The 19,885-nt window shown below is 32.7% G+C and overlaps 2 protein-coding genes across 2 annotated transcripts; both read left to right on the top strand.

Annotated features, from left to right (window-relative positions):
* The first annotated feature begins 7,753 nt into the window (after nucleotides 1–7,753).
* Nucleotides 7,754–10,032, top strand: LOC143540765 (putative SNAP25 homologous protein SNAP30). The gene is made up of 4 exons (XM_077033739.1): nucleotides 7,754–8,138; nucleotides 8,680–9,105; nucleotides 9,175–9,272; nucleotides 9,658–10,032. The coding sequence occupies exons 1-4, from the start codon at nucleotides 7,791–7,793 to the stop codon at nucleotides 9,755–9,757; spliced, it is 972 nt and encodes a 323-aa protein (XP_076889854.1). The 5' UTR covers nucleotides 7,754–7,790; the 3' UTR covers nucleotides 9,758–10,032.
* A 5,929-nt stretch (nucleotides 10,033–15,961) lies between these two features.
* On the top strand, nucleotides 15,962–19,676 carry LOC143540743 (uncharacterized). Its single transcript, XM_077033724.1, has 11 exons — nucleotides 15,962–16,177; nucleotides 17,386–17,533; nucleotides 17,623–17,694; nucleotides 17,811–17,882; nucleotides 18,314–18,385; nucleotides 18,472–18,615; nucleotides 18,704–18,784; nucleotides 18,878–18,949; nucleotides 19,032–19,103; nucleotides 19,230–19,301; nucleotides 19,384–19,676. Exons 1-11 carry the CDS (start codon nucleotides 16,078–16,080, stop codon nucleotides 19,472–19,474), a joined length of 996 nt encoding a protein of 331 aa, XP_076889839.1. The 5' UTR covers nucleotides 15,962–16,077; the 3' UTR covers nucleotides 19,475–19,676.
* Nucleotides 19,677–19,885: the final 209 nt, after the last annotated feature.

Below are 19,885 nucleotides of genomic sequence, written 5' to 3'. Positions count from 1 at the left end.
TGCTCAGGTAGGAGAAGTATCATGATGGGTGACCTAATGAGAAGTCTCCACTTAGACAACCAAGGATTACGAGTCCCCGGGGGTATCGAGAGGTATATGGCCTTAGTCGAATCTCACATGCTAGAGTAGATGATGGGGGGAAACCTTATTAGGGACGATAGTGATGGTAAAAACTAGGAATTGTAGATAAACCGCAGTTAGTAGATATATTTTTGTTAAATGTTGGTCAATGTAGTGATAATGAAGTGCTAAAGTCAATAAATAGGTACTTTTATCGTTTCAGTATGATCAATGTATTATTACACAATTATTCGTTTATAGATTTGTTTTATTGAGTTTCTAGTATGACAATTTACATCATGAATTTACATATACAATTTCATTGTGAATCTCTCTTTATCATAAAAAAATAATTTCTATAGTTAAAGACTTAAATCAAAATTTTAGATTATTACCGTTAAGCACAACATTTCTCAAACAAAATGGGGGAGAGGGAAAAAGTATTTACCAATACAGGTGATTTGAAAATTATTTATCAAAATAGGTTTTTCTTTATAAATTTATCTTTTCTCATTTCCATTCTTATTGAATAATTAATTTATATTAAAAATTTCTATATATAAAAACATATATAAATGAGTTTAGAAAATATTAAAAAACATGGGTTAAAATAAAATTCAACTTTTATATTGTTGTTTTTCATTTCGATTAAAAAATATTCTTCTAAAATGTTTCATATATTCATATTTTTATTTATTTATTATCAAATGAGTTTTTTTTTTCATTTTGTTGAAAAGATGTTCTTGTAAACTGTTTCTTGTATTTATATTTTTGTTTATTTGTTATAAAATGTTTCATATATTCATATTTTTATTTATTTATTATCAAATGAGTTTTTTTTTTTCATTTTGTTGAAAAGATGTTCTTCTAAACTGTTTCTTGTATTCATATTTTTGTTTATTTGTTATCAAATGAGTTTTTAAAAAAATGAGTTCGGAGTTGTTTATGGTCTAGACCAATGTTTCAATTTTTTATGTTTTATTTTTTGCTTTTGAAATTTCATTTTCATCTTTTTCTATAAAGAACATACATGCAAAAATAACTTACATCTCCATTTTCATTTAAATTTTGTTGAATGAAAAAATGTATTCGAACTAGAGCCTTTTTGTATAATAAGCTACACGATTGTCAGTAATTTATCTGTACGATGAAAAATCGAACCAAACCGATTCCGAGTAAACATCATTCCCAATATCGATAGTATGCTCAGATTAGTTATTAAAGACTCCTATATAAAATAACTTAAAGAAAATCATAAAAATAACAATAATAAAGAAATTAAAAGCAAAGAGAATAAAAAAAATACTTTTTCTTTTAAATCAATTTTAATACAACATAACGTAAATGCTGGAAAATTCCAGTAACATTTTTTTGAGTAGTTTTGTTTTAAACGAAATGAAAACAAAAGTTGTATTTTATCTAAAACATTTTTTTCTCTATGATTTTTATACAAAGTTTTTAATAGAAATTAATTAATTTAATAAGAATGAGTGGGAGAAAAGATAAATTTATTAAGGAAAAACTTATATCGGTAAATACTTTTCAAATCACCTATATTGATAAATACTTTTCTCCTCTACCCCATTTTGATAAAAAAACTCCATTTCTCAAACACCTTTTATGAAAACATAACCAGTATCATTACCATTTATTAAGAGGTCAATTATCGTCAACGTAGGACTAGTCTGGTAGATGCTTTTGCTTTTTAGAAAGAAAGTCTTAAGTTTAAAACTGAGCATAAGATATATTAGTTTGGAGGGGTAAGAGTATAGTATATTTGCGGTTAAGAAAAAAAAAGAATTCAATTATAGATGTAATTATCCTCTACTTTATGTATTGTAGATGACCCTACGCGTATTACATAAATCTGTTTTCTTTTATTCTTTCGGTATTTATATTTATTTTAAAGCGCGTTTCTTTAGTCTAGAAGAACAACAAATTTATATATATTAAAATCCAAGAATATAAATAATACTATTAATGTTCATTTAAAGTATATTATTATTATTATTATTAATTTGTCATCTTCTCAAATATATGTATTACTTAAAAATAGTCCCGAGCCCCTACTCCCCGAGTTAAGGATTGATAGATTTCAATAGTCAATGCTCGCATTCAAAATTTATGCATTTATAAAGACATAAATTCATGTAATGTACAATCAGTTTTAATTTATGGAGTGAAATGTTATATTTATTTAATGATATACATTAATGAATAATACGTATAGGCAAAAACATTTCAAAGAAACATTTAATCTACTCAACCACAAGGACTGAAAAATGAGAAAAAAAATCCCAACATCACAACGACAGTTGAGAGTACAAATGCACAAAACCCCTCAAAATGTAATACAAATAAACAGAAAAATGGCAAAATAGTAAAACAATTTATCGGGGCCACTTGGGCTCTGGCCCAATGGTAGGAGGAGAATTCTCTTTAGGTGGAGAGCCAGATTCAAGTTGTAGGGACTACGGAGCAATGTTTTCATAACTGAATCGGATTTTGAATCGAACGGCAACCGGTTCAATCGCCCGGACGGGCCGAACAACTTTAGTAAAAAAAATGATGAGTCGGGCTGGAAAATGATTTTTCAAAAATAAATAAAATTTTCATTAAAAACCGGTTGAACCGGTCAGGTTTTCCGGTCCGACCGATTGAACCGGTTAAGACCAACCGGTTCTCTGGGAACCGAGCGAACTATATAGAACCGGTCCGGTCTCAACAACATTACTAGGGAGAGAGTGTAATATTTGGGGGCAAAATTGTAAATAAAGGAAACACTTGATGTTAAAAAAAATTATTGGGTTTGGAGGATGAGAATAAATCATAAATATTTCTCATTCTCAACTTTAATGAGGTGGTGAGACAATTAGGGTGTGAGTACAAGGTTAGAGGTTCATACTCATAATGTGTAAATATTTAGTCGTTTAAAAATAAAAAAATGGCACAATGAGGGTTGAGCTTATAACCCATAAATTCATAGGATGAACTAATGCGCCACTCCACCAATGTATATCTATATTTTCCTGGTTTTGACGATAATGTTAAATAGATTTATTAATGAGGGTTGGGCTTATAACCTATAAGCGCATAACGAGAATTGGCCTTACTAATTACAACTTAAAAGTGGTTAGTGCGAATTTGGTTATTTCAAAAATCTATAATCACTTGAAAAACTAATACCTATAACTTTACGTAGCAAAAAAAAAAAAAAAAAAAAAAGAAAAGTATTGTGTCTACGTTAGGGTATACAACTATACATGCAAGTTTTTACATATAAAACGATATATAAACTTGAAAAGTCAACTTATATTACACACGTAATACAAATATTAAGACATGTGACAAATATAATAAATTAAACAAAGTAAAAACTATATGTATTTTTTTTAAAAGAGACCAACAACTTGTATTCACAAACTAGCCAAGGTTAACACATCAAAATACATTCATCAATACAACAGAAAAAAAAACACCATAAACAAATCCAACCACAACAACTTGCCCCTCAAGAATATTAAAAATTTTCCGGTCCTCCCAAGTTACATGGTCGAGGTTTGATCTATTCCGAAGCCAAAGAAAACCAACCACCTTTATCTCTTCCCCCAAGCTGACTAGCCGGATCACCTCGCCATCGTGAACCACCGCATTCCGAGCCTTCCACAAATTATGTGTTAAATGTATAATAAATTAATATTTACTTTGGCTTGTTACTAATTTACTCCTCTAAGATGGTCCATGACCATCATTTATAGAACACAACTTCAAAGGTGAACCGCATGCCTATCACAAAGTAAATTGTCATGCAAATAAATTAGCAAACTATTTTCCGTTCTAAAAAAAACAATTTATTTGGTTTTATCCCATGGTAATTCAATTATGGCATTTAATTGAATATTTGAAGCTACCAATCTACCACAATAAGCCTTAAGTAAATATTTAATGAGGTTGTGTTGCATCACTTTTATATATTATTGGGACCAAATCAAATAAATTTTCTTAAACTGCAATTCATTAAGCCTTGTAATTGCAAGATATAAGTGAAAAAAATAGAAAGAATTTATTATCAACTCTCCAAGTTGTTTCAGCAATAAAGATGGTTGATTACAATAGATAAATTTATGAGAGAATTACGATTTCCATCCCTAAACTTATAGGACGGGCGCAAGTTCTGCCCAAAAGTCAAAATGACCTAGATGAGTCTTTGTACTTTTTGGGTGGGCAAAGTTGTTGAGCAAAAAGGACCTATAAGTATCACACAATGGTTAAATTAAAACAAAAGTTAGATGAATAAACGACTGTCACCGGTGTATCCTCTATCGAATGCTATTGTCTTAGAGTATTCACATTGGAGTCTCTATCTTCATTTATATAATTACTTAAAAACACACATTTTCTTTAATTTTTGTTTACTTTACAAAAATCTTCCAAACCCAACTCTCTATCTCTATATCTCTCCCACTCACGATCACTTATTTTATTGGTATTTCTCCTTTTTATACACTCACAGAAAAGTATAGAGGGTTGAATATGACCATTTAAATATAGAGGTGTACTTTAGTATTCTATAAATAGTTCTCTGTTATAGAGAATCCAATATAATGGTGTTTTAGTTGTATATATATATATATATATATAGAAATGTTGGATACAGAGATTCCAATGTGAATCATATTATTTCTCTAGAATCGAGACGTGAAGCGTATTCTTACCCAAGGGTGTTTGTGTTGCATGTGCTATAATTGCGTTTAGGAGTGAGATAGAAACGACTAACTGAAACGAAATCGAGATAATCACTAAGCACACAAATATAATCGGTGCTTCAAATTTTTTTAACTAAAAATTACTGTTCGGTTTCATTTATTATTGATTCCATTCTGAATCAAAACCTGGTTCCGTCCCCGAACCAAACTGAACCATTTATTATATAACTTCTTTTAATGTTAAGTAGCACACGAAACATGTTAAAACCAATGACATATAACATTGCCGTTTAAAAGAAAATGGCATATAACATATCATTAATACAAAAAATATAAAGCTTAGTTTTGATGTCTCGCGTATGTCATTCAGCCTATTCGATATTCATGCATGTCTAACAATAACCGAACCACAAAATTCGGATACCAGAAAATCGTAACAGAATAATCAACTTCTTAATTGGTTCAATTATTTTGGTTCGGTTTTTTCGGTTATGATTCGGTTTTTCTGCTCAACCCTAATTCAAATGCGCGGAAGAAATTAGTGATAGTAATATTGATCGGATCCAACTTGTTGTATGTGTCTTTTGTTACTTTATTTGGTGCACCTAAAGCATCCTGTGACTCATATTCTAATATTATATTCTTATTCTATATATAAGATAATATACCGTAAGTTTTGCCGACACCAGAGATATACGTAATATAACCATCATTCATGAAATTAGTTAAAAAGGGGTAAGAACACTGAACCTTGTTGCAATGATCATTATAACCACTACTAATACTATAGTTGGTATAATCCCATCATCATAAAGTCAGTGGTGATAATATTATTAAATCTAAAAACACTATTTAAGGAAATCTATGAAAATGAAATATGTTGACATGTCCATGTCTTTGACTTCCTCTCATATGTAGGTTGCCATTAACAAGTCATGCACATTTCTAGTATATTCATATGCATATACATAGTTAAGTGTATTCTTTGAGGACAATAAATCTATAACTATAGATTTTTAGTATAGTTATGCATATGCACGCGTACGTACATACATATATTGTTATACATATTCATGAATAAATATGTTAACAGATGCGGCTTTCCACCATGATATTGCTAAGAAGTCTATGAGATCAAATATTCAATCAAGTAGAGTTGATAATATTCATTATTAGCTTCTTTTTCTTCAAAATCTACACTGAACCAACTTAGAGAGTGTTTTTCGGACTATCTAAAGTTGGACAAATGAAATGAGACCAATATGCATATTTGGTGTCGCACACAACTGTCTCACTTTCTAGATGTGAATGTGTGGATCATCATCAAGTTAGTTGTGTGATTGTGGAATCAAGATGCGTGGCTTTGGCTGACACGACTGTGTAGCATCTTGCCGCGGTTGTGTCATTTCCGAATGCGGCCTTGTCTGAATAAGGTTTCCTCAAAACTTTATTGTAGTTTCCTATAAAAAAAGACCAATTAGCTCTCTCTACAAAATTCAATATATACATAAAACATAATCGATTCATGAATTTGTAACAAAAAAAAATGCATAAAATGAGGGATAATATGTAAAATTAACATGCATATTTATTAGCATATCAATATATAAGTTTAAAATTTGATTAGTTTGTGTTAAACTGTTAAACATGAAAATGATTCAAAATTATGGTACATATACAAAAAATACATATTTCTAGTAATAAAAAATATGTACATTAATAATTAAGGTTAAATGGTCGGTTTCAAGTTGTAAAATTGTTAAATCCGAGCAGTTTGAGTCTTAGACTGGCCAAACTAGCTAGTCGAGTTATTTCGTTTTTTAACGATTTAATCAGTTTCAAACGGATTTAGGCATCAATGATTAAAAAAATATATAAGAAAATAATTTATTTTAAATTATTAAGAAAATACATTGCATGCAAATGAACACCAAAAATGGCCCAACAAACAAATTTTGTTGAAGCCAAAATTTTCGCAATGCCTCTGAATTATCTTTGTGATTTTTGTTGGATTCACCTCCACCTCAAAACCTTAATTCTAAACATAATATCTATTCATCAAATAGAAGACCCTTTCACTGTTTTCTCTTCCTCCGGAAAATAAATTCTCCCACCGGAGGATAAACGTTATTTGTTTCCGTATATTGCTTTCAGATTCAGGTGATTTTGATTGTTTATCTTGTTTGTTTGATTTGAACCTTGTTTTTCAAAGTTGGAATTCAATTCTCATATTCTAGATATTAATCATCAAAACTTTGTAACATTGTGCAAATTAAATGAAAATGAGCAAACATTTTTGTATATTTAGTTAAACGAATGAACATGAAGGGTGCGCCATTCGTTTGTTCGAAAATTCATTTAGCTAAACGAATGAACAAAAGAAGTTGAATTCAACCCATTTTATAACCATCCGCTTGTCCAACCGATATTGTTGTTTGCTCTAAAAATGTTATTGATAATATTTACTTTAATTTGGATATGTTGTTTACTTTTAATTTGTATCAGTTGGTTTTGTTTACGTTAGCTTCAAATACTAACGTACGAATATATATAAATGAAAAGGAATATGTTCATTTTCTTAACAAACAAACACTGACATGAATATTGTCCGTCTAAGTATTTATGTTCGTTCGCGTACCTGTTAATGTTGTACGAACAATTACGAAAAGTCCAGGTTGATCATAATCTTTTGGCTGAGGTCGTTTATATTCAAGGCTTCATATAATTTTTTTTTATCTAAGTCTTAATATTTTATTAAAAATTGCAAATTCGAATCAAATCAAAACATATTTATATTTTTGTCTTGTATTATATATACACACAATTTTAGTTTATATTATTTACGACGTTCACCCGATTCTTATATCAAGTGCAACGATCCGGCTAATAGAATTGTTACATTTACCAACTTACATTGCATATGACAATGGTTTTCTCATTAAACCGAATTTGTTTTCGTAAATTTTCAGGTATCACTACTGAAGAATTTAGCTTTAGGCTATAGATATAATCTAGTTTGTAAACATGTTTGGGTTTAAAAAAAATAAGGAACCTGAGACTCATGACAAGAAACATGCTCCTGCTAAAGCGACCGGCTTTGATGACGACGATGATGATTATTTTGGACAAGCAAAAACTACAACACTTAAAAAGAAACCAAAGGAGGAGCTAGATAACATGTCTACTCAGGAATTAGAGAATTATGCTGTTGATCAGGCTGAAGAAACTACTAAAAGTGTAAATAATTGCTTGAAAATAGCAGAAGATATTAGAGAGGATGCTAATAAGACTCTAGATACTTTGCATGCTCAAGGTGATCAGATTCATAGGACCCATGAAAAGGCTGCTGAGATGGACAAAGATTTGAGCAAGGTAAGTTTTTGCATTGTGACGTAGAGCGGAAACACGAATAAAAAGGAAAATAAACACTCGAGAGAAAAATGATATAACGTTGAATGATCAAGCGTTTACAAATCAAGTCAAAACTGAAAAGGCGAAACAGACTAGAAGATTATGAACTTAACTTTCTAAACAAACGCATGAATTACTCAAATAAACGATTCATGCGTTTTACATAGAAAAAGGAAAATAGTTCAATCTCGTAAATTTGAAGAAAATCGTAATATTTGAAACAAGCCGATAGCTTGCCACATGATCATGCCCATTTCAACGTTTTGGTCCATTATTCGTGGACCCTGTAACTATATATGCCAAGTTAGATTCTTTCTAAATCGCGGCCTTTCTAACCATTTTTTCTCTCGAGATTAGTCTGCTAGCTCCTGAATCAGCTATGCATCACATTATTATTTATTCTAAGATAATGTGGATTTAGTTCTCTGGGTTAGGAATATGAACTTAGTTTTACTACATAAAAGTGGAATGTGTTTCTTAAATAAATGTATGTTTATTATAGGGTGAAAAGATATTAGGGAACCTTGGAGGCATGTTTTCCATGACATGGAAACCAAAGAAGGGCAAGGAAATCAAAGGGCCAGACTCAAAAGGTTTGTATTCCATGTCACACTTTTTATGCATAAACTTCAAATTACGTAGTCGATTTGGGTTATGTTTTATTTCCGAAATAATTTTAATAAAAGGTCAGTCGGTACCAAAACTTACCGTATTGACCAGTTACCCAACCTGTCTAATCGCTCCATTTTGCAATACGTATATCATTATCAACGCGATGAATTTTGTTTCACTAGACGATGGAAAAGCGGGAAAGAAAGCAAGTAAGAAAGATAGGGAGAAGTTGGGTTTGGATCAATCAAATAAAGGAAAGAAGGCCTCTAAAGCAGCAGCTTCTGGTGAACCAAAGGATGCCATGCAGAAAGTTGATGTATGTGTTTCTTGATTAATCCATAAATCTTTATATAACTTTTATGTAATTTTTTTTTATAAAATTCAGTTGGAGAAAGCGAAACAAGACGATGCACTCGATGATTTAAGCGATGTATTGGGTGACCTCAAGGGAATGGCTAACGAAATGGGATCTGAACTTGACAAGTTAGTTTTTTCGATTCTATCTTTATAGTAGAAATCAAAATTTCGGTAATCTTTTTTTTTAGCACACAAGTGATTCTGGTTAACTTAACCTGACCCGACTCGTACCATTTATTACTTGTTGTGACATGTTACCTAGTCTACACTTCGGGTGTCCATGGTTTGGTTTCAAAACATGAAGTTGTCCAACCTAGTAACCACTTTGGTTTTGTGGTCAGTTTTCCAAAATATTTTTGGTCGTTCGGTTTGGAAAGTTTAGAATTGGAAACCAGCCTAAAGAAAGCGTACATTTTGGGATTTTTAACTTTTTATGTTTTACTTCGGCCTTGTTCTATGATAGTGTTCACTATTGTGTTCTAACTAAGTTCAATATTTTCATGAAAAATAGGCAAAACAAAGCTCTTGATGACTTTTCTGAGGACGTCGACGAGCTAAACTCACGAGTCAAAGGCGCAAACACACGTGCTCGTAAGTTGATCGCAAAATAGATGTATCATCCAACTCTATTTCCCTTCCATCTTGTTGTATCTATATCTATGTTTTTTGCATATGACTAAATTGCATTATAAATGCAAAATGTTTCATCCTGTATGCATGTTTATTATATATACATGCTTAAGAGCCATAGTTGGGCCTTGGGCCTAGCCAATGTTGTTTTTTGCAAGTAAGTCAGGCCCTAGACATTACCAAAAACATAAGCCCAACTAAAGCTATGAGCTCTTTGTATATTTTTAACATTGTGATTTTGTTTTTACATTTGTGGATTGATCTTTACATTTGGGCTCATGGGTCGGTTGTGTATTTGGGTCCATTGAGTTTTCAACAAAATACAACCATGTAACCTAATTTTATCCTCTTTTCACAATTCATATCATGGATATAACAAGTGTCGCAAAAATCTCGACTAGACATCTATTAATCCTCGATTAATCATTAGTCTCCACTTCACTGATTAATTTCGGGCTAATCAGTCAACGGTCAAATCCGTCCAAAGCCGACGGTTTCTGGTGAGATTCCGATAAAAACAACGCGTTCCAGCGAGATTCTGGCAGCGGTTTCCAATGAGATTTCAGCCAGTTTCCGGTCAAAATATGTTTTGTTTGTAGAAAATTGAAAATTACATATAAAAATGTGTGCGTATATAGATAAAACTGAAAATTATACATTAAAGTCTGATCCGATTAATTCCAATTAATCCCAATTAATCGCTAGTCCCAGCTCTATCGCCTAACTAACGACTAGCGATTTTTACAACACTGGATAACTGTATAAATACACTTATGTAAACATGTTTTAAATAATCATTAGATTTAGGTTGTTTTAACCATTTGTGATTGTATAGTTCCTATAAGACCGTTCAACTTAATAACTTAATTAAGTTACTATATTAGAAACTCGTGTATGACACACGTAGAATAAAGAGAATATTATAACATGATATTTAGAGATAAGACATGACTAAATTAGTATAAGTCAAATGTATCGTTTAAGTTACCAACTAATAATTATTTATTACTAGTGCTTTCTTTAATTCACATCTATTTTTAAGTTAATACTACGTTTTGCCAATGAGTCTTTTGTTGCAATTTGTTAAGATAAGCACGCTTAAAAAAGAAGTTTATTTGTTATTATTGAAAAGTTAATTGCAAAGAAACCGATTATTATGCAAACACATTTAATGTGTTTTATTGCTTTCAACTATAATGAAAATAATTCAAATCAGAATAGACCCCCATTTGTGGTCCAAGTATAATTGATTACCAATTAATTTTATGATTTTGAAATTTAAAACTTGTAATCTATAATTGTTATTTATTACTATCTATGTTTCTACATTCTTTTATAAGTATTGGTTAAAAACATTAATTAATTGTTTATTACAACTTACAAGCAAAAAAAGAAGTTCTAACGTTAGGCTTTTCATTTTTTATCCAATAGAACAAGCACAATTTAAATATATGGAGTTTATTTTATGTCAAAACCATAATATTTTGTAGTTTAAAAATTAAAGCAAATCTTACTTATTATACCATTATATTATTTGGGCTATAAATACTAGGGGTGTCAATCATATCTGATTAAAATGTTGAAATGTGCGCGTACATAAAGTTGAACAGATTAAAACGTGATTTGCTTAATCAATTTATCAAGGTATGTCTTCAGGATAATAGAAAACGGAGAAAAGAAAAACAAAAATATGATTATAAAAGTTTTTCTAAACATTCAAACCAGTTCACGGGTCACTGTTTTCATATGGGTCTACCCAAACCCAACCTGTTTTAAACATGTTGTCTTACTTAGCCAAAATTTGTTTTTTTCGTATCGGGCTCAAGTTACGTTTGACAATCGTCGCCTCTAGTTAATACGCTATTTAAACTACCCAAACTTCTAATTCACATATAGTAGGTTGGTTTTACACGTTTAAAACAAAAACACGGGTCACGTGTCAGTTTTACACGGTTCCAAGTTTCAAACCGTAAAACCGAACCGATCGTTTAACATTTATTATTTAAAATCTCTTTTCATTATATATCCATATAAAGTTTTACATATTATTCATAATAACCCTAGCATTCATTCAAATTTAAGCTATATTAAAGTGCATGTAATGTAAACTCTCCTTAGTTTTGTCAAGTTAACCATACACGCAAACATATGCATGTGTGTGACACTCCTTTGAAGTCTTAATTCTTCACCACCACCCATCACCTCCCACCTTCCACCACTACCACCACCGTCACCGCCGCCGCCATTATAAACCCGACAACCACCACCATCACCACCACCAATCTCTCTCCCCCCAAAACCCCACAAAATGAAGAAACCTCACTCTTCACCACAACCCCATATCCATATCCAAACAATAACATCTTTAACCATCATAATAATAATAATCACAACTTCACCCACCGTCACCGGAGACCTCACCGCCATCACCTACCACTCCGACCACCGCCGCCACCAACTCCACGACCACAATTCTTGCATCACCATCTCAACTGAAAAATACCCATCTCCTCTACTCAACTCCGGCTGCCACGCGCCGCCACACCACCACCGTAAACCACCGCCGGAAAATCAAGAAATCGATCCACGATACGGTGTTTCGAAAAGATTAGTCCCTTCTGGACCCAACCCACTTCATAACTGACAAAACCCATTTCATTCCACTATCTAATTCATGATTACATCAATCTTTTCATTGTTTCTTGAAATCTTGAACTGGTTTTTAAGTTTTCCGGTCACCGGAGTTTGTTTCTTTCAGATAAGTAAGTAGTAACTATGCATATATGGAGTAAGTAGTGTTAGTTTGAGTAGTTGTATATTTGTATGAAGAGTTGTTCAAGATAGTTTCAAGAGTTGCATTAAAGTTTGAAGCTTTGAAGAAGATGGTAAATTGGTAACACAATAGAGCATGGAGGGTAAAATGGTCTTTTTGAGATGAATCTTTGAAGATAAATGTGAATTGGTAATACAATAGTTGTATATATTTGTATAAAGAGTTCAAGATAGTTTCAAGAGTTGCATTAAAGTTTGAAGCTTTGAAGAAGATGGTAAATTGGTAATACAATAGAGTTTGGAGGGTAAAATGGTCTTTTTGAGATAAATCTTTGAAGATAAATGTGAATTGGTAATACAATAGTTGTATATATTTGTATAAGGAGTTCAAGATAGTTTCAAGAGTTGCATTAAAGTTTGAAGCTTTGAAGAAGATGGTAAATTGGTAATACAATAGAGTATGGAGGGTAAAATGGTCTTTTTGAGATGAATCTTTGATGATAAATGTGAATTGGTAATACAATAGTTGTATATGTTTGTATAAAGACATCAAGATAGTTTCATGAGTTGCATTAAAGTTTGAAGCTTTGAAGAAGAATGTAAATGTAAATGTAAAATGGTAATGGAATAGAGTATGGAGAGTAAAATAGTCTTTTGAGATGGGTTAGGCAAATGGGACATGAAGTGTTGAAATTATATGATGTGATACATTGTATAAAAAGAGAGCTAAATTCATTAGATAGGTATAATAAGATGTTTTGATGAAATTTTATGATCATTGTTGGTAGTTTTTTTTTCTTTTTTTCCTATAATTCTGCATATATTTTATATAATTTACTACAAAACGATTACAATAAAGTGGCAGGCAAACGGGTAACAAGCTGCGCCGCAACCCCCTTTTGAATAGCAAAGCCAATCCTGCTAAAAACGAAGCTTTGGGACCTAGAAGCTGAAGAGGTTCCGTGTACGACGCGCATTGGGCAAATTTTGTGAAATTTTATTTCCTTTCTATGGGTTGAATTTGTAATTGTTCAAACATGTTTAAATGGTGTGGTATTTCGGTTTTGTTCCAACCGAAAAGAAGTGGTGACCGTGTACTTAAATCTGTCGATGAATCTAGAGACATATTAAATGTGTTTAAGCGATTGTTGGAGTAAAGAGTTAAGCAAATTGTAAGTGTAAGGCTTAAACACACATAGTGAATCTATAGATGAACCAAGTGTATGTCAAACAATTATATTTGGTAAAAAAAATGAGGCTAACCCGTATCTCATGTTATTATTTTACATGTGATCATGTAAATAAAGATAAATGTTCATAATAACACGCAAATTCAGGCCCGGCCCATGGGCCAGCTAACTTAGGCCATCGCTTTGGGCCTCCAACTTTGTTAGGCCTTCAAATATTTTTTAAGTATACATACAAAAACACATAAAACAAATATATGGTATGTTGTCAAGTATGGTTTCTTGTCCTAGCTGGTGGCCCATGCTTTCATCCTCAACTATCCACGGCCCATGCTTTCATCCTCAACTATCCACCCACCCACCCACCCACCCACCCATCTTCGATCCTCTTTTGTTCACTTATCTAGTTGTGTTAGTTTTTTAATATTATTTTTTATTCACCTTGTTTTAAGCTTTTTTACCCCAAGATTATGTATACCTTGTTTTAAGTTTTTCTTTCCCAAGAATATGGGTACCTTGAATTTGCATTATATATAAATCACATTCATTTCTTAAAATCTTAAAATAAAAATTTTTAATTTTATAATTCATCCATAGATTAAGTTAATGTTATATATGAACATGAAAATAGCTTGGTAAATTCTTAAAATAAAAATTATATAATATCATCTCTTTATGACTCATTATGGGCCTCAAATTTAAGTTTTGCTTTAGGCCATCAAAATGGTTGGGACGGCCCAGCACGCAATCCAAAACTACTTACATCATCGTATTTAGATATAGCTTTTTTAAAATGTTTAACTTACGCACCCTCTAAAGTCTAAAAATACATCTACATCAAATTGTCTTTCATGGGCTAGAACCATCAAGTAAACTTGAAGAGGAACAACTTCACCACTAGGCAATAAGCCTTTGTTTATTAAAATAGATACATACACACAATTAAGTTTATGACAACAGTGAAAGCATATTGCAATTTAACAGACTTTTACCTTAAAACTTAACCATGAACCAAACTGTGACTCAAATCGGTTCAACGCTTTCGGTTCGATGGTTTCAACAATTTAAAAACAACCCTCAACTTTAATATAAAGGATTAACAAGCATGTATTAACTTGGAGACAAGAAGACATAATATATAGCACTACAATAATATATATTCTCCCCTTCTAAAATCCCCGAAATGTCCTTTTCATAGAGAGATTTCGGTTTATCCCACAAATCAAGAGTTTTAGAAATGTCTCCTCCAAACACGTCGTCGTCAACGAAGTGTTTTTAAGGTGGAATGACGTGTTTGTAAAATCAATAAGTAGGCTCTACGTGCTATCAATAACTCGAAGGACGACCTATTTAATCAACAAAGCTTGTCAGGACGACCTGTTTCTTTAACAAAATTGCCGGGATGGCCTGTTTACCAACTCATTAGGACGACCTTTTTGTTCGCCACACTCATATGGACGTCTTGTTTACAAACTTGTCTGGACGACTTGTTTGTTCATCAAACTCGTCTGGACCAGGGCCGGCTCCTAAAAAACGAAATTTTTTTTGGCCAAAGGCGAATATTTATTTGGGCCTTAAGTAAAAGAAACATTTTTTTTGTTTAAACAATTTAATTTTAAATGGGTTACTTACTACTTGGTTATGATTTGAGTTGTGTAAAAAACTTGTGTATAATAATAAACATAAAAATGTCTCAACTAAGACTAGAATCCACAACCTCTTGGTTAGATTTCATACCTATTTGCCACTAGACTAAGCTAGTAGTTATGAAATTATGTTGAAACATTGATTATACATAATTTTGTTTTTATAAAAATACATAAAAGAATTCTAAAATTTTTTTTCGGGCCTAGCGGGGTGTCGGGCTGTGGCCGTCGACTACCCGGCCACACCCCTAGGCCGGCCCAGGTCTGGAAGACCTGTTTTGTTCACTAAACTCCTCGTCTGAGACGACCTATTTGGGGCTAGCTGACCTTATGTGATTGGAGGAAAAACGCGTCCGACAAGTAGTAAAAACAGTGATAATAACATGGTTAAAGAAAACATTTCTGAAACTTTTGATCTATGAGTAAATAAACGGAATCTCCATTAAAAAAAAAGGGCTGTCTTTTAGAGTTTGTGATTAATTAATAATACTTCTATAATAATATTTATTGTAGAGGCAAAATCTATGAAAGAAATCAATAATTAAAGGAACACACACTTATAGATCCACCGACGATAATAATATTAATATGGTACGAGACCAAACTCACTCACGCGTTTTCTCACTCACAGATCTTACTAGTTCTTTGATCCACACTAACGAATGAGCCTTTGATCATTTCAATTCGACATCAGCAATGCTCCGTTTGCAAGCACCTACACGATTATTATCATTAATCATACTAATACTTTGCGTCCTAAATGTTACCGTACACTGTAAAACCCTAAAACGTGACGGTAATTTATACATACTCTTCTATTTATCTGTAATTTTTACCTTCAATTGCTATTAGAGTATTAGATCTTGATATGTACTCTTATGTTGTTATCTATGTTGTTATCTATTTATCTGTAATAACTGAACCGAACCGGTTACATTGATATTTGATACTATCGCTTAATCGGTTAATAACCGGTTTGACCAATAACCAGTTACGGTTATGGTTAGTAACTGATATTACAAAAACTGGTTAACCGAACCGTAACGAAACCATTTTAATAATTGATATAGGAGGTACCGGTTAGGGATTTTCATATAGAAACCAGTTAGTACCTGGTTGCGGGGCGCGCATATAATGTATATATGTGGGCCCTCAGGTGGGCAGAAGTGAAATTGCACTAACTTTGACGTTATTTTACTAATTTCGTGAAAATAACATTAAAAGTGGTGGAAGGTTAATCAGACATCATGTGGTGGCGTTGATGGCCGAAAGACAAAGGTACATGCACCAATCGGCGGGTGTCTCAATGGTTGAGTGTTATGTGCCTTATGTCCAAGGCTTGATGCAAAACTACTATCGAGTCAGGGTCTCACTGGAAGCAGCCTCTCTATTTCTACGGGGTAGAGGTAAGGCTGTCTACATCTTACCCTCCTCAGACCCTACCATAGCTTTGCTATTGGTGGGATTTACTGAGTACGATGATGATGATGATGATGATGATGATGATGATGATGATATAGAAACCAGTTAGGATTTAGGAACCGGGTAACTGAACGTGGTAGGTTAATAAGGTTAGCGTTAATAATGTTTTACCTTCTATAGGTTATTATTGGTTGACCGGTTAAAAACCGAACCGGTTACATACGGATTTTCAACTAAAAAACCGGTTAGGAACTGTAAGAGACCGATAATCGGTTACGGTTAGTAACCGATATTCCAAAAACTAGATAACCGTCTAACCGGTATTTGTACTCTCTAGTCTTAACTGCTTGAATTAGATGGTTATTGATAGTCTAGAATTAGTGTCTTGGAGCCAATTGGTAACTTGATTGTTTTGAAGTCTCGATCCAGTCATAAACTTATATGGCGTTCTTAATCTTCCTTTGTTTTGTTTGATAAACTTTGATAGAAGTATTTTGATGTGTTGTCTGTGAGATTTTGATGAAATGTTGGTATAATTAAGCTGTAATTGAGTGAGTTGTTAATATCTTTTATTGTCTGCAGTGAAAGCGCTTAATGAGATTAAAGCTTCACTTGGATGGAGAGTGGTTTATGCATGGGTTGGAGATGATCCGTGTGGAGATGGTGATTTACCAGCGTGGTCTGGGGTCACGTGCTCTACGCAGGGTGATTATAGAGTAGTTACCGAACTGTAAGTGTCACTTCTTTATAATTTATACATTTTACATAATAAACACTCATCTACGTGCCATTTAATCTTGAGTTTAACTACTTTTGCAGGGAAGTATATGCGGTGTCAATTGTCGGGCCTTTTCCCACTGCTGTTACCAATCTTCTGGATCTTACTAGGCTGTATGACTCTTTGTTCTACTAAATTACCGATCTTTTTCTGTTTAGTTTGGTTCTATCTTATTAAGTTGTGATTTGGCTTGGATTTGTGTTCTGAGTTTACTTGACTTTGTTGGCAGGGATCTACATAACAATAAGTTGACAGGACCAATTCCACCTCAAATCGGGCGCTTAAAGCGGCTTAAAATTCTGTATGTGCTTTACCTTAACACTTCATTTCTTTTGACGCTTCTGCGTATACCTTTAGCTTTATATTGTCTATCATGTTTCATGCGTTATGATCATTAATGTACCTTGGTGTACTTGATCTATCACCCATGCAATGATCATGTGATATCTCTTGTCGTTACGGTTTATAATTACATGGATAAAAAATGCTGCGTCTGCAACCTGCTGTTAGCATATTTAAAATGTTATGTTTTTATGCCATTAGGCTATAATCTTTGAGGCTATAATTTATAACTATTTAACGTATATTATTTAAAGAAGAAAACCATACATTAACAAATACGAACCACTGATATTTACGTTCAAAGTTTCTAAATTTATTTGAGTACCCTTAACAAGGTAATCAGCAACCAAACAGAACTCAATTATGTTGACTGGTTTTGTTTCTTTCCAGTAATTTGAGGTGGAACAAGCTGCAGAACGTCATTCCTTCTGAAATTGGCGAACTGAAGAAACTAACACACCTGTGAGCATTTTTTTGGACTAAATATTCTTCTAAAACTATATACGAGACAAGTGTCTGATCGAATAACTTAATTATAATGGTTACAGCTACTTAAGCTTCAATAACTTCAAAGGAGAAATACCAAGAGAGCTTGCTAGTCTTCCAGATCTGCAGTATCTTCATCTACACCAAAACCGGTTCATTGGACGCATTCCACCAGAATTGGGCTTGTTACAAAAGCTTCGCCACTTGTACTGTCCTTCTTTTTCACTACCACTCTATAAAGTTTTTAAATCTAAATTCTCTTTGGTGATCTGAACACGAAACTTTGATTAATAGGGATGTTGGTGACAATCATTTGGTTGGAACCATTCGGGAACTGATACGTTTAGAAGGATGCTTTCCAGCTCTGCGAAACCTGTACGTTTCACTTTCATTTTCCATCTAGACCGGTCAAAACGGAAAATGGGGCTGTTTTAAAGATTTTATTTACCCTTGTATTGTGATTTGCAGTTATCTGAATAACAATTATCTGACTGGAGGTATTCCCGCACAGCTGGCAAACTTGACCAATTTAGAAATTTTGTAAGTACTGAATGTCTGAATATTCAAATATGTTTTTCGTAAACCGAATTTTCTTATGAAGCTGATATTGTGTCGGTTTCAGGCACTTCTCTTACAACAAAATGTCGGGAATAGTGCCACTTGGACTCGCTCATATTCCTAAGTTAACTTACTTGTAAGTGCGCTCATTTCTCACAATCTATTGAACTTTTTTTGGCTGTTAAGATGATCTAGTTTAAACTTTGGCTTAAACGATGCAAATTGTTTTATTTATTTTTTTATCGCCATGTCACAATTTCAGGTACTTGGATCACAATCAATTTAGTGGGAGGATTCCTGATGCATTCTACAAACATCCTTATTTGAAAGAATTGTAAGTTTGATCTTCTCATTCTCATTTTTAAACGTCATGTGTCTTGTTAGTTGTTACTCGATTAATATTTTGTATACGACAGGTACATTGAAGGAAATGCATTTAAACCAGGTGTGAACCCGATTGGCATTCACAAAGTACTTGAACTCGCAGACTCGGATCTCTTGTTTTGATCGGCTTTATTACCTGATTTGTATTTAATACGCCCTCACAGAAACAATCCGGGTGACACTCCTTGATGATTACACGAATTTCAATGTCATGTTATAGTAATATTTTGTAGCTCAATATTAAAAAGCTTGATAAAGCTCTCAAGTTCCAAAGAAGTTTTAATTGTATAGGACATTGTTTTAATGGCTTTTTTAGTTCTAAGGATCCAAACAATGCATTATAAATTATTTTTTTTCTTCATTTTTTAAGTTTGCATTAATCATTTGCGGAGGAACTAGTCTGGTGACCCTCCAGCCGACCAAATTTTCTATCAAGGGTATTAAGCGTCGTCAATTTGTTGGTTGTAGTCAACCAACAATGCGTCTGGTGAGGTTATATTCGTGACTCGTGAGCATACTTCCTTGTTGGAATGT

The sequence above is a fragment of the Bidens hawaiensis genome, unplaced genomic scaffold, assembly GCF_021521415.1.
Source record: "Bidens hawaiensis isolate Kalapana, Puna unplaced genomic scaffold, B.hawaiensis_p1.1 tig00012328_1, whole genome shotgun sequence".
NCBI lineage: Eukaryota > Viridiplantae > Streptophyta > Magnoliopsida > Asterales > Asteraceae > Bidens > Bidens hawaiensis.
The sequence above is the reverse complement of the archived record's forward strand: the minus strand, read 5'-3'. Positions and strand labels throughout refer to the sequence as shown.